Source organism: Platalea leucorodia (assembly GCF_965183815.1).
Source record: "Platalea leucorodia genome assembly, chromosome: 23".
Taxonomy (NCBI): Eukaryota; Metazoa; Chordata; class Aves; order Pelecaniformes; family Threskiornithidae; genus Platalea; species Platalea leucorodia.
The window spans coordinates 2583809-2597953 of NC_138845.1; the positions used below are offsets into that span (position 1 = coordinate 2583809).

The following is a 14145-nucleotide window of genomic DNA, read 5'->3' on the forward strand; positions in this document are numbered from 1 at the left end:
CCAAAGATGATCTGAAGGATGAGATATCAGCCAGAGTCCGCTCTGCGTGATGTGTACGTGTGGGTGTTTTTAAACAGAGACGCAGCACTGTAGGCAACGCAGTCCTTTTAAAATCTTTTATTATTATTATCCTTATTATTATAATTATTATTATTATTTACGTAATGTCTCACGTATACAATACAAATCCACGGTGTCCAGAAATGTGTTTTTTTTTTTTTTTTTTTTCTTTTTCTTTTTCTGGCGGTAATTGCTACATTCAGAGTTTGAACACGCAGAACTATGCTTTTACATAAAACAAATGACGATTTTTTTTTTTTTGTTTCGAGCATGTTGCATTAACAGATAAGTCAAGACAAATAGATAACTATACATTCAGTGCAATTTAGTTCTACACTACTTTATAAGCACAATAAAATAATACAATACTGTGCGTTCTCAACTAGGCAGTTTCAGTTGTTGGGATTTTTTTTTTTTTATTTTTTTTTCCAAGAAAATAAGCAGCAACAAACGACAATAAAACCGCATTACAAATACTTTCAAAGCATGACTCCTTCTATAGGTAGTGATAAAGTACAATACAAGGTTGGTTGGTTTTTTTTATTGTATTTTTATTATTATTTGATGCTACTTAGTAGCTTGCATCAGGGCAAAAACACAGCTCTCTCTCTCTTAAATAAATTCTGACCAAGTAAAATTTAGGATATGTAAGCCCCTTGTTGATAATAGATTTGATAATTATTGCAGGTTTTCCCTTTAGGTAGTACATGAAGAATTTCGAGTGCTCACACAGGCAAAGGGTAAACAGCGCCTATAGAAATAAGGAAGGGGTTGGGTTGCGTATTTTGGCCTATCAAGGTATATACAAGGCTCAGTCCTACGGAAGGGGGGCCTACGGGGGGCTCCCAGGTATGCTCACCCCCGGGCTCCTCTCCCCCTCGGGCCGGGCGGCAGGGCCGGCCCCTCGGGGGGCCGTAAGGGCTGGCGGGGCTGGCGATCGCCACGGAGAGACAGACACGACACAAACAGGCTAAGGAAGCTGGAAGCACCCTCGCACTTCCCCTAGGGTCATTCGGGAGAGGCAAACCCAAGCTTTTTTTTTTTGTTTTTTTGTTTGTTTGTTTGTTTGTTTTTTTAAAAAGGCAAAGTCAAAGCTGTTCAAATCAATACATATTCTGCACCATCCGTGCGTGCAGCTTTGCAGGGGACGAGCAGTGACATTTGCTTCCAGGACTGCTGGGGGGGGGGGGGGGGGGGTTGGCTTTGCTGCATCATTTCTTTTTTTTTTTGTTTTCCCCTGCCCTTGCAGTCAAGCCAGCTATGTAGTTATTGAACTAAAAACGCAGCTATCAAAAAAAAAAAAAGGGGGGGAAAAAGTAGGGGAAGTTTCTATGACAATAAAAAAGGCTACAACTGTTTGACAGGTAGTTACTGCTGTGTGAGCCTCTCCATTCTATACTCTATAAAAGCAAATGACCGTCGTAAACATCTCGATTTATCATCTGCCATAAAACGAGACTTCAAGGGGCTGAGAACTCAGTCCTTGCTTTCTTCTTTTTCCTCCTCTTCTTTTTCCTCTTCTTCATTCCCTTCTTCTTCCGTTTTCTCCTCGTCCCTGGCCCCCGGCAGCTTATCTTTATTGTTTTCTTTTTTCCACTTCATCCTCCTGTTCTGGAACCAGATCTTCACTTGTCTCTCGGTCAGTCCCAGGGCGTGAGAGACCTCAATCCGCCGCTTCCGTGTCAAATACGGGTTGAAGAGGAACTCCTTTTCTAACTCCAGGGTCTGGTACCGGCTGTAAGTCTGTCTGCCACTGCGTCTTCCGGGAGCTGTAGGACACAAACATCAAATAACTTCTTAATTCTCCCCCCTTTGGAGGCTTTGCTCCCCCCCCCAGCACCCCTCGCCTCAATTTTCCTAGGGAAACCGCTGCCCCCCTCCCCAAAAAAGAGCCCCCCGCCACCCTTTGCATATTAAAGGCGCTGAAGGTTATCAAGGGTGGGCGCAGGGCCGGTGCTGCTGGGGGGCTGGCGGGCAGCTGCCCTGCCCCGGCTCCGGGGGAGTGCTCAGCTCTGGCTGCTGGGCTGGGTGCAGGGAGGTGTGTGTCAAGCTCATTCACAAAAGAGACCTTTCCAGTTTCCTAAAAGGTGATTCTGGGGGGTGAGTCCTGGTGGGCAGCTCCATTTTCTAAAAAATAGATATTTTCCTATGAAAGGTGCATTGTTCACCATAAAACCTCTCCAGCCTTTCTCCTTCTCCCCATTCCTTTTTCTTTTTTCCTTTCTCTTTCCTTCTTTCTTTCTTCCTTGTCTTCCTTTTCTTTCTTCCTTGTCTTTCTTTCTTTCTGCCTTTCTGCCTTTCTTTCTGCCTTTCTTTCTGCCTTTCTGTCTGTCTTTCTCTCTCTCTCTTCCTTTCCCTCTTTCTTTCTTTTCCCCAAAATGCCCAACTCTTGTTTCCTTTTCCAAACGTTCTTCCCCAAAATACAGACTCAGGGTCCTCCCATTTGCTAATATTTGCGCCCTGAGAATTGGAATTTTCTGTTAAATCCCCTCTCCCTGTCCTGTCGGTTAGGGCTGGCTGCCTGGAAAGCACACACAGACAGAGAGGGAGATTTGCCTGTGCAAACACAGAGCTTGTCTTTAAAACAACTCGAGATGGACATTTGCAGCAATAGCCAAAAAAGAAAGAAAGAGGACTGAGGTATGTGCAGCTGAGCCCCTGCACCCCCTCCTGCACCGTCCTTTCCTAATGAGAAAAACAATCTATTTGCAAAAAAAAAAAAATATGCTCCAGTTTGAACTGATTGCATCCTTGAGACTACCTCTAGGTCAAAGCTTAGATAAATAACGTGTTTTCCTCTGCGCCGCTCTCCCAGCCGCTGGGCCACATCCTCCCTGCGTTAGCCAGAACTCCTCTCTATTCTCCTTCTGTTGTTGTTGTTGTTAAATTTTGGTGGGGGCAGGAGGGAAAACTTTGGGGCTCTGATTGTCCTTAAAATTAACACTAACCTTCACATGTTTTGAATTAGGAAGGCTTCTAGACAACCTTGGTCCTTAGGAGGGGGAAACTTGTACTTTGAAGTATTTCGGTTTCTGTGCAATTATCTGGACTTCACATGAGCAAAGTTCCATTCAGCCCAAATTATTTTGAATTTCCCACCCCCTTTTTTTTAACCCAGGACAGCAGGCTGTTCTCCTCCACCCCACCCCATAGCTCTGAGCTAAGTTTCCTTTTCTGTTTAAACTTTTATCTCTAGGCTTTCAGAAACAGATGTAAAGTATTAGTAATACTTATACAAGTTCCCACCTTTCAGGCTTCGTCTCCCAGCGGTTATGAAAGGCTATATGACATTTTAAAGAGCAGTGTATTATCAACATGCAAATAACCTCGTGGGAGCTGTATCTTATTGCCTATCCTCAAGGCAAGCAATAAAAAACAAGTTTTACTTTATTGTGATTTAAGCCTTTTGCAGGGAATCACCTTGCTGGCTCTCTAGTAACTGCTGTCTTGTTTGCTTTCAAAGGTCTCCCTAAAAAGAAGAAACATTAGCACAAAACTGCTCATTGCTTTCATATTTTACATCTACGCCTCTCATATTTATATTTTTACATATATATAGATGTATGCATATGTGTGTATGTGCATGTTTATATATCTAGACATATGTTTGTGCTTGTATATGCATACATATATATATATAGACAGACAGACAGACAGACAGACAGAGGGGAGAGAGAGAGAAAGAGAAAGAGAGAGAAAAATAAAGGAAAACATTTAAGGAGGAGGAAAAAAAGGTCCTAACCGTGAGGTCTCATCCATGGGAACATGAGACTGGGAGACGAATTTTGATTTAAATGCCCTTGTCCCTCGCTAGAGTTACTGTTGGAAGACGATTTACAGTCAGGATATTGTACAACAGTCGTCTCTTGCTGAGCACCATAAAGCGATTGCCTCGGTAGAGCTTCATATCCATAGAATTTAGAAGCGTCTCCGTGACACGCCAAGGCGCATGGGTTTTGCTGGTATCCAGAGTTGGAGATGCTGGAGGTTCCGTGGTGGAAAAACTCTTGGACGTGGTGTGAAGGGTGCTGGAAGGTGGGAGCAGTAGTGCCCGGACCATACACGAGAGCATGGCTCCTGCTAACACTTTGTGGAAATCTGCAGTCGTAGTAAGTTGGCTCCAGCGATTCACCGCCTTTGTACTTGGAAAAGAGAGGATTTACAAAGTAGGAACTCATGACCCTCGCATGCAAAAAAAAAAAAAAAAAAAAAAAAAAAAAAAAACCGAGAAAAAAAAAGGCAAAAAAAAAAAAAAGGCGGCTTTAATTCTAGATTAGTGCGAGATTGTCCCTGGACTGTCTCAAGTCCTGCTTTTTAGTGGCTTTTTTTTTTTTTTTAATGCGATCTCAAAGGCGTTTCATGGTGCCTCTGTGTGTCTGTACGGTTGGTTCTCGGTGCTCTTGACTTCTCTTGTAATCTGTCGGTAGGTAGAGCTCTCTCTCTCAATTTCTCTGTAACTCTGCTCCTTCCCTTTAACACCACAGGCAAATTCCTCAAAATCCCGGTGGTGTGGCTTTTTTTTTTTTTTTCTTCTTTTTTTTTTTTTTTTCCCTCCTCTCTCCCCTCACACGCGATATGTACACATCCCTCCGCCACGCCGAGACAGCCTGCCAGCCAAATGACAGCGCTTTGGGGCGCTTGGTTTTGGTTGTGGGTTTTTTTTTTTGGGGGGGGGGGGGGATAAAGGAAAGGTGGTGGATGCTGGGGGACACCCCCACCCCACGGAGAGGGGGGGCACCCACACCTAATGAGTGGAGGAGGGTGAAGGTGCGCATTAATATCCAACACCCCCCCCCCCTTTTTTTTTTTCCCAGCAGCAGCCTCTTCACTGATGGCAGCAAATACATGCGCTGGGAGGTCAGCCTAGGTAACCTCAACAGGTAAAGGGAGCCCAAGCAGCCCCCCCTCGCCCTCCCCATCACCCCCCCCCCAAAAAAAAATTTCGGGGTGAGCTTATTGTAGTGCTCAGCATCCCCCTCCCCCCCCCCACGGGGTCGCCCCTTTGCCAGGGAGGATGGGGGGTGCCCCTGGGCTTCTCCTCGGTGGTGGTGTCATTGTGTTGGGGTCTGGGGGGCTGCGAGGGTGGGGTTGGTCCCACCTGGGGGGGGCAGAAAGGGGAGGGGGGCTCTGGTGTGGTTGGACTCCCAGATTTCCTCTTTTGTTGTTGTTGTTTTTTTTTTCCCCCCCCCCTTGTTTTTGCCTTTTTTTGGGGGGGTGCGCGTGTGTTGTTGTTATTGTGGTGCTGGTGGTTGGAAGATTGGAATCAAACAAGCAAACAAAAGCAAAACGGGAGCGAGCGGGCGAGGGACGCGGCTCCGTATTGATTGGCTGCTTCTTGCTGTCCTTCTTTAAAGAAAATAAAGGCAGAAAATTATGGGGAGTTATTTATTATTTTTTTTTCCCCCCCTTGCTTCCTTTCAAACCAACCACTGAAAATCCACGGCTGGAAATAACAGGGAAGCGTCCTTCCAAGGGAATAAAGTAGACCATTGCTTAAAGAGAGCTACTGTGGACGAAAGAGAGGCAAAGTGAGACAGAAAGTACGTACTCCCTTTTGTGCATGCCTGTAAAAAATAACCAGCGACCTGGGTTTTTGATTGTTTCGCTATCCCACATAGCGATTTTCCCCCTCTTTTCCCATCGCAAGTGGTGTTTGTGCCCCTCGCCCCCACTTTTTTGCGCTGGAAGTGACCACTCACTGCAACCTTTCACTTCGGACACTTCATTTTTACGACTGCATGAAAGAACTCAGCTCATTAAAAAAAAAAAAAAAAAAAAATCACATCAAATCACCAGGATTCGTGTTAATTTTTCGGGGTGGGGGGGGCGGGACACGGACACACACGACACCAACACCTCGCAAATGAATATTTTCTGTAGAGCCGCAAGAAAATACCAAACCCCCTAAATGACACAGGATTATTAACAGTCCCCGTGTTTCCCTCAAAAGTCTGCAGACCTTCAAATCTTTCCCTCATGTTCTTCCACCCCCCCCTCCAAAAAGCAGCCTAATTATTTTCAGAAGGGACCTGGGTGCCTCTGACCGATTTCAAGTGTGGAGGGAGAAAAATCCCGGCTCAGCTGGGCTCGCCAAGCTGTTTTGAGGTGTTTTTCTGCCCAGCAAAGGTCACATTCTCGATTTCTTTTTGAGGCATGGGGTGGCTCAAACCTCTGGTGAGGTTGAAACTCTATTTTTTTGTTGTTGTTTTTTTTGCAGACACCTTCCCGAGAAGAGGAAAAGACCCAGTAGCCGCCAAGTCCACCTTTATTAGATTTTCATAAATCGAGGGTGCATTTTTCCATTTAGGAAGGCTACATCTGGTGGGGTTTTCCTCCCCGTAAGCAGACAATGAACTGTGCAGGAGAGCAGTGATTTTTCCACCGCCTATTGTGAAAATATTTTTAAAAATCACGCTAGGTTTGCTGAGAAGAGACAGTCTTCATACCCGAATAATCTCAAGGACGGCGCGATGACCATATTCATTTTTAGAGGAGAACTCGCCCACCTCATCCCCCCTTCCCCAGATCACCCCTTCCCTCGAGAAACCCCCACAAAAAAACGAAGAAAAGAGCAACTAGGGACAGAGGCTCCTTAATTAACAGCTAACAGTCGAGGTGACCGTTTTCCTCCTCTAATCAATAGCATTGCTATTTTTAAAATCCCACTGCCTGCCCATGCAGTAAAGGCAGCCGTGCAAATTAAAGTGCAAAAAAAAAAAACCATATAAAGTTGTCAAATCTGGGCAGCTGGGGCTGGGATTGGGAAGCACTGCTGGATTTTTCCAATCCTTATCCCTGGATGCAGTAAGCAAAGGTGCAGCGAGTCTTTCAGAATCCTACCTTAGGCTGGGAAATAAATGTTTGCCTTCAGGGGCTGGGAAAGAAAGGACCCACCACCCCCTTCCAGACCTCATGAAATAAGATATATGCAATTGCCTGCTTCTTTTTAAGGAAAATATCTTGACATTTACTGTCTGGGGAAAGTGCTGCTCTTTGTCTTTACTGTTTTGGCCGTGTTTAGGTGTGGGGAAGGGGGGGGGTTTGCGTTTTGCGGGTGCATGCGCTTGATTGTAGCGTTATCGGTGTGCTGGTATTGTACTTTTAGGTGTTTCATTGTACCCCCCCCGGAGTTTATTTTATCCCCCCCCCTCTCTTTTTGCCCTGACCTTCACTGAAAAATGTCATTCCCTCCTTCCCCACCCCAAAATGAGGAGGCTTTGGAGAGATACGTGATGTGCGTAAATAAAGAGAAGGGGGGGGGAAGCACAAAAGCTTCAAAATAGGCAATTTCTGCGTGCAAGCATTTTTATGCATCGAAGCGCTCCCCGCGCCGTCAGATGTCAGCCCTGAGCGCTGCTCCGCGCTCCCCGCGGGCGAAAAATATAAATTAAAAAGGGAAAAAAAGCTATTTAGGGGGGTTTTCGGCACGGGGAGGGGTGGGGGGGCTGCTCAGGCACCTCCGTGCCCCCCGCCCCCCCTCATCCCCGGGCGCGGAGCCGCTTCCGCGGGCGCGGGGGCACCGCGGGTGGGTGCGCGCCCCGCCGCGCGCAGCCCCGCGCTCTCATTGGGCAACAGCGCCATCTCGCGGCCGCAGCGGCGCGCGGCGCCGCGGGCTTTTGGGGGGGGGGGCACCCCGGTGGTCCCCGCGTTATAACCGATAATCCCTTAAATCCCTTACGGGGGGGGGGGGGGGCACGGCCACCCCGCAGCGCGGTGCGGCCGCCCCTGCACACGCACCCGAGCGCGGGCAGGATTTGGGGAAAAACCCGTTCCCCCCTTTAATATTTTTTTTTCCCCCATTTCCCCCTTTTCTCACCCATAAAAATAAATTAAAAAGAAAAAAAACCAGCACGGAGCAACCCACCCCCGCAGAGGCGCCGCCCGCCCTCCCCACTCCCCGCTTCTCTCAGTTTTAGCTTTGAGTTGGGATTTGATTTTTCCTCTTTTTTTTTTTCCCCCCCCTTTTTTTTTTTTTTTTTTACCTCCCCTGGTCCGAGGGGGGTCTGTTGTTTGTAGCTTGTAGACAAAACATTCCAATAATCCGGTTTCAAAGAGAAGAGCACCCACCTTATTTAAACCATAAAGCAATTAAAGCCAGACGTCTAGCCAGATCTAGGGTCCTGTTTTGTTCGGTCCTATTCAGCCCCGCATAGCAGGGAGACAAACAGAGTTGTAAAAGTGGCATTTTTTTGGCTGCGGAAATGTACCTATGGACAGCTGTAGGGTCCTGTCGGTTTTGTGTGCCTTACAAAAGGGCAGATTTGAAACCAGGCACACCCCCCCCGCACACACGCACCCACCGAAAAACCACCCCCAGACCCTTATATACATCCCTAGATAGATTGAGAGAGATATATTTATTTTTTTCTCTCTCTCCGAGAGCCACAGGCGCATCTCTCCCCGGGCAGCGATACATGCGCACGTTCCCAAGCGCCGGCACACAATAGCTGTATCAGTATGCGTCTGCACACACGCGCCATATGTCAAAGAATGCCGAAATTGGAGCATTTTGATACATTAATCCGGGGAAAGGCTGGCCACAGAGTGTGCTACCGGGTGCAAGCCGCATAGATATATTTTTTAGAATTATTATTATTTATTTTCAGCCACGCCGGGTGGGTTTTTTTCCTCCGCTGGCTGCGGTGGCGGAGAAATTCAATGGCTGAGCCGCACCAGCGCAGCCTCCCAGCAGGGCCAAATGGCATTTTATAACTGGTGTAACCCTTCACCGGGGGACGGGGGACGGGGGGGTGAGGATACCGGGGGCCTTGCACATGAACTAAAACTGCGGCAGGATTTTAACCCAACCCAACCCACCACCAACAAAAGAAAGCCCCAACCAGCAGCTCGGTGGAGACAAAGGGGCATCTCCTGCGCTGCCCGCCGGCTCTAAGGGGGGTCTGGCCGGGGAGATGGCTGCGGCAGGGAGGGAGAGGGGCTGGGGGGGCTGGGGAGGGAGGAGGGGGGGCAGGGGGAGGGAGGAGGCTGTGGGCGCACTGGAAATGAGATCCGCTTGAATGAAAGGGGGGCCAAAATGAACTTCCATACATCATGGCTTTTCAACATCGCTAAACGCTCCTGACAAGCCCCTCCAGAGAGCCGGGTCCGAAACTGCCTCCAAAGTCCTGTCCAAATGAGCATTGGGTTTTTCCCCCCCCCTCTTCATTAATAATGATAAAACGGGGATGATTTCTCCCCTCTCGCGAAGAGGACGTGGGCGAGCCCCTTCCCGACCCTGCAGGATTTTATTCTTTATTTGAGGCGGGATGAACGAAGGCAGAGAAGCAGACGGGAAGAAAAATAATAATAATAATTTAAAAAAAAAAAAAAATGACATGACTTAGGTGGAAAGATTTCCCCCTTCTTCTTTTTTTTTTTTTTTTTGTGTCCATAAATCTTTCGCTCTGCTAAAATGTTTTCTAACCTGACCATTTCATTGCGCTCGTTAAGGTTGGTTTTTTTTGTTTTTTTTTCCCCAAACAGACCTAGCACAAAACTGGGATTGTAAAAGGGCTTTTTAGCTTCCCCTGCTCCAGGGATGTCTCCGCTGATAGACCGCGGTGCGCCTGTCCCCCTCCGGTGACAAAAATAGACCCCGCTTTAAAAGCGAGGACACAAATCAGGGGAAGGAAAAGAAACCTCCAAATGCTTCAGCAAGAAATATTAAAGAGCAATATTTTATGAGATCAGCAGAAGTAATCGCTTCCAGATTTTTTTATTTCGGAGGAACTGGGACGAGGGCGACAAACGTATCTCGCTCGCCTGATCTGGTTTTGATTAGAAAGATTAAAACGCTGCTCCACTCATTTCATTAAAGAAAGGGACCTATAACAAGTTTTTATGATTAAACATCCCTCGCTGCTCGTTTTTTATACAATCTCCTGCCTCTTGTTCCTCATTCAGCAGCCTGGAAAGCGCCCAGGGAAGGAGCCATGGAGAAAGCCCGGCTCCCGGCTGTGGGCAGCGCCTTTTCTCGCCTCGGCGCAGCCCCGGCAGCCCGGACCCCTCGCCCTGGCAGGACCGTGGGGTTTGACCTTTCCGCAGCCAACAACCCTTTATTTCCCCCCCCCCCTTTTTTTTTTTTAATCTCCCCGTGTAGGGAGGGTTCTGCTTTTTTTTTTTTTTGCCTTTTAACCCGAAAATTTGCAGCCTGCCGCATCGCCACCACACATTTATTTCTTTATTCCCCTGCTCTTTCTTTCCCCCCAGCCCTTCTCCACCCCAGACATTTTTTTTTTTTCCCCCCTTCTCCTGGGCTGTCTTGCGAGAAGCAGCACTTCCAGCAACCCTCCAAGTTTTGGCAACCCATCGATAAGGCAGAAGCTCCCCCTGAGTGGATGGCAGAGAGCGGCTGCCTTTGCCAGCTCCTCTATTCCCAGCATCCATATTTAGTCTTTTTACATATCCTTCGATTGCCTGGGGTCATAAATTAGTACAATTAATTATCCCCATCTAAAAATTGATGGCACATATAACCCTTACCTCAGCGCCTTTTTATTATGGTACTCTGAAATGGAAAAGTGCTGGGGAAGGGAGCAGAAATCTCCGCTCTCCTCCGGCTGCGGGGGATGCTCGGGTCCGCCCCGCCGAGGCTGCGGCACCGGCCCGGCCCCGGCCCCGCCACCGGCCCCGGCCCCGGCCGGCGAAGCCCCGGGGCTGCTCCTCTGCAAAGAGCTTTAAAGAAAAAGACACCTACATACTGATTTTTTTGTTCTTTTTTTGTCTTTTTTTTGTTTCTTTTTCCCGTGACGTTAGGTATATTTACATAGAGCTGCTCTACAATAGCGAACATAACAATATTACAGAACGGTTCTGAGACGAGAATAAAATACACAAATAAGTACAGCAGAAACGTTCAACACCATGACAGAACATCATTGAGCCATATTCCCTTCAGTCTCTTTTTTTTTTTTTTTCTCTCTTTTTTCCTCTCTTTTGTACAAAATATTCACTCACGAGCTCGCGGATTTAAAAAATAAAAATACTGGATAAGTTTAATTTATGAAATAAAATACTAAAAAAAAAATAAATTCAAGTACTTCTGGTGTTTGTTTTCTGAGGAGGACAAAACAAAAAACAAGGAAGAAGAAAGGAAGAGAAAACAACCCCCCCCAACATCTTTCTTTTATTTAGTTGCATTTTAGAAAAGACTCGTGTCCCAAAACGCTTGCTGTGTTTGCCTATAATGCTAAACATTCATCCGCACATTCAAAGTCAGAAACATTTCAACCCCCAAAAACAGCCTCCTTTTTTTTTTTTCTTTTTTTTTCCTTTTTTTTTTTTTTTTTTTCTCTCTCCACCCTCGTTTCTCATTGACTGGACTTTGCCAACTTTATTGCTGTTCTTTATCGGTTTTTTCTTTATTCATTTTCTTCATTTTCATTCGCCTGTTCTGAAACCAGATTTTGACTTGGCGTTCAGTGAGATTAAGGACTCTGGCTACTTCGTACCTCCGGTCCCGTGTAAGGTACATATTGAATAAAAACTCTTTTTCCAGTTCCAGGGTCTGATACTTTGTGTAAGGACATCTTTTCTTCCTCGTGGAGCGCGCATGAATCCAATTTGCGACGGGATTGTCTGAGAAAGAAGATTTTTATATTTTTTGGGGGGGAAAAAAAAAATCAACGTATACAGCTGGCCTTTCTTCCCTCCCCCCTCCACGCCCTGCTGTATCTATAGAAAGAAGCCTGTTTAATTAGCAGATCTTACCTAAATATTTTAAGTGACCTTCAGAAGAGTTTAATCTGTTTATTTTGGAGGGGTCATTTCCTTTTCTTTTGCTGCTGTTCTCACATAAAAGTTTCAGTAAATAAAACTGCAGCAATGGGTTTAAAATAATAATTATCCACATGACTGCTACTAGCAGTAATCTAAGAACATAGTCATAAAAAGTCAAAATTCCCACCATTTCATAGGCCCATAAACTCTTTTTACAACCTCAGCTCTCCAATACTTTCCCTAGAAGCTTTCCCAGACCTGGAAAGCCGAGTTTGTTTTCTTAATATCTTAAGGATGACACGCGAGGTGTCCCACTGGCTCCCAGAAAGTGGCTTTTTCCCCCACCCCCCCACCCTAAAGGACTTTCCACGCTGCTGCCACAGCCCCGCTTGGCCAGGGGAGCAAACCCATCCTTGGGAGAAGGGGGTTCCCCCCCCCTCCCCCTGCCCGTTTTAGGCAGCTGCCTGCCAGCAAAGGGAGACTTTCACCCCCCGATTCCTCGACTTATTTTTATCACGAGGGTGCCTGGCACCAGCCCGCCTGTCATAAATAGAGGTGTGAGCACCTTTCCAGATAGAGAGCGAGATACCGAGGCCCCAGGGTGCTCCCAGCCGCTGACACCCAGCTTTAGCCCTCGGGAAGCCCCCGCACCTTAGGCCGGGGGGGTCCCGGCCACCCCCGGGCACGGCCGAGCGGCTGCGGGGGCGTGCGGTACCCGGCACCCGCCCCTGCATCCCCCGCCGATGCTCAGCTCCTCTCCGGCAGGGTTTGGCGAGGAAGGGTTGGGGTTGGGGGGGTGGTGGTGGTGGTGGTTATTTTTGCTTTTTTTGTTGTTTTTCAGTGCCGGGAGCTGAGCTGCCCTCCTGCCCGCATCCCCCAGGAGCTGCTCCCCTCGGCAGGGCTGGGGTGCGGGCTGCCCTGCGCCGCAGGCTGGAGGGGAGGGTGCTGCTGGCGGTTACCTGACTCCTGCCCCTACAATGTTCAAGGTTTCCTGACGGCTGGGTTGGGGGTTTTTTTGAGTTTTTTTGCCCCCCCTCCCACTCTCACTTGGGCTGCAGAAGATGTTTCTTCAAGTGTATGGTCCAATGTCCTGCGCTCGCTGCCTTTTGCCCCCAGCCACCTCCACACGCTTAGTTGATGCCTTTACAATTCCAATTTTCCCCCTTGCTTCTCCCCTACGCCCCCCACCCCCGGCCCAGGGCACCCACCTTTTCATTTATTCCCACGTGTTGGAGCATTTTATGAATAATTGCACCGGTGGAGCTTTTATTGATTTTTAAAATAGATAAAGAGACACCTCTGCCTTTACCCAGAGATATTCCCTTCCCCTCCCCCCCAAAAACCCCCACATCAGTACGTTCACTTCCAGCCAGCTACCACTCTTCCTTGTTCTTTGAAAGTGGAAATATTTGAAAGCGAAGAGGCTTCTCCCTCTGCCTACCCCCCTCTCGCTCCCTCTCACACACGCACTCTCCTGCTCTATTTTTTTTTTTTTTTTTAATTCCCCCCGGTGGAAGGTGATGAATATTTGATCAAAGAAGGCAACGGCCCCCCCCTCCCCTCGCCAAAAAAAAAAAAAAAAAAAAAAAAAGAAACAAGAGAAAAAAAAAAAAGACTAAAGAGCCCCAAACAAAGTACAGATATTCGCTCTCCGGCTCTGCTAGGCGGACTCGCTCAAACCCCCAGATCTTCCTGCGTATCTGGAGTTTTAGGGTCGGGCTCTCTAAGGTAATTTCATTTTATTGAGTAGGGTCCTGGAAGCCGTAATGCCTCCCCGGTCGTAAACAAGAATGACTTCGACTTACTAGGGTCTAATTCGTGCTTTTCTTCTTTGTGTTTGCTGGAAGCGATGGCTTCGGACTCCGGGGAAGGAATTGTCTGCGCTGCTCTGTCTCTCAGCTCCCCCGGAGCCGCGTACATGTAGTCCGCGTAGCCGCGGCCGTCGGCGGGGCCGCACTCCGCCCGCCGCCCGGGGAAGGCGTCGGGCTTCAGGCCGTAGGGGCGAGCACCGGGGGCGAAGGCCGGGAAGGAGACGGCCCCGGCGAGGGGCTCCAGCCAAGTCCGCATGTACCTGGGCTCGGCCCCCACGGGTGCCTGGGGAGCGTAGGGGTGGTAGCCCACGGAGGACTGGGAGTGGACGGGAGCCCAGGAGGTGGTAAAAACGGCCGGCTTGGGGGCGAAACTGCAGGACGGAAAGTCGGCACAGTCCGGGACTAATCCTGACGGTCGGGCAGCAGCCGGGTGGGAGGCAGTGCTGGGGAACCTGGAGGCCAAGAGCTCTTCGTTCTCGTGGCTTATCAAGGAGTCAACATAGTAGTTGCTTATGGGGCCAGAAGCCGACATGGTTCCCCCCTCTTTTACATTCAT

The 14145-nt window shown here is 48.2% G+C and overlaps 2 protein-coding genes across 2 annotated transcripts; both read right to left on the minus strand.

Annotated features, from left to right (window-relative positions):
- Window positions 1-1536: 1536 nt before the first annotated feature.
- Window positions 1537-4238, minus strand: HOXC8 (homeobox C8; the record flags this gene model as incomplete). Its single annotated transcript, XM_082332438.1, has 2 exons — window positions 1537-1829; window positions 3803-4238. 2 exons carry the CDS (start codon window positions 4236-4238, stop codon window positions 1537-1539), a joined length of 729 nt encoding a protein of 242 aa, XP_082188564.1.
- Window positions 4239-11392: 7154 nt separating this feature from the next.
- On the minus strand, window positions 11393-14145 carry HOXC9 (homeobox C9; the record flags this gene model as incomplete). Its single annotated transcript, XM_082332362.1, has 2 exons — window positions 11393-11637; window positions 13584-14145. The coding sequence occupies 2 exons, from the start codon at window positions 14143-14145 to the stop codon at window positions 11393-11395; spliced, it is 807 nt and encodes a 268-aa protein (XP_082188488.1).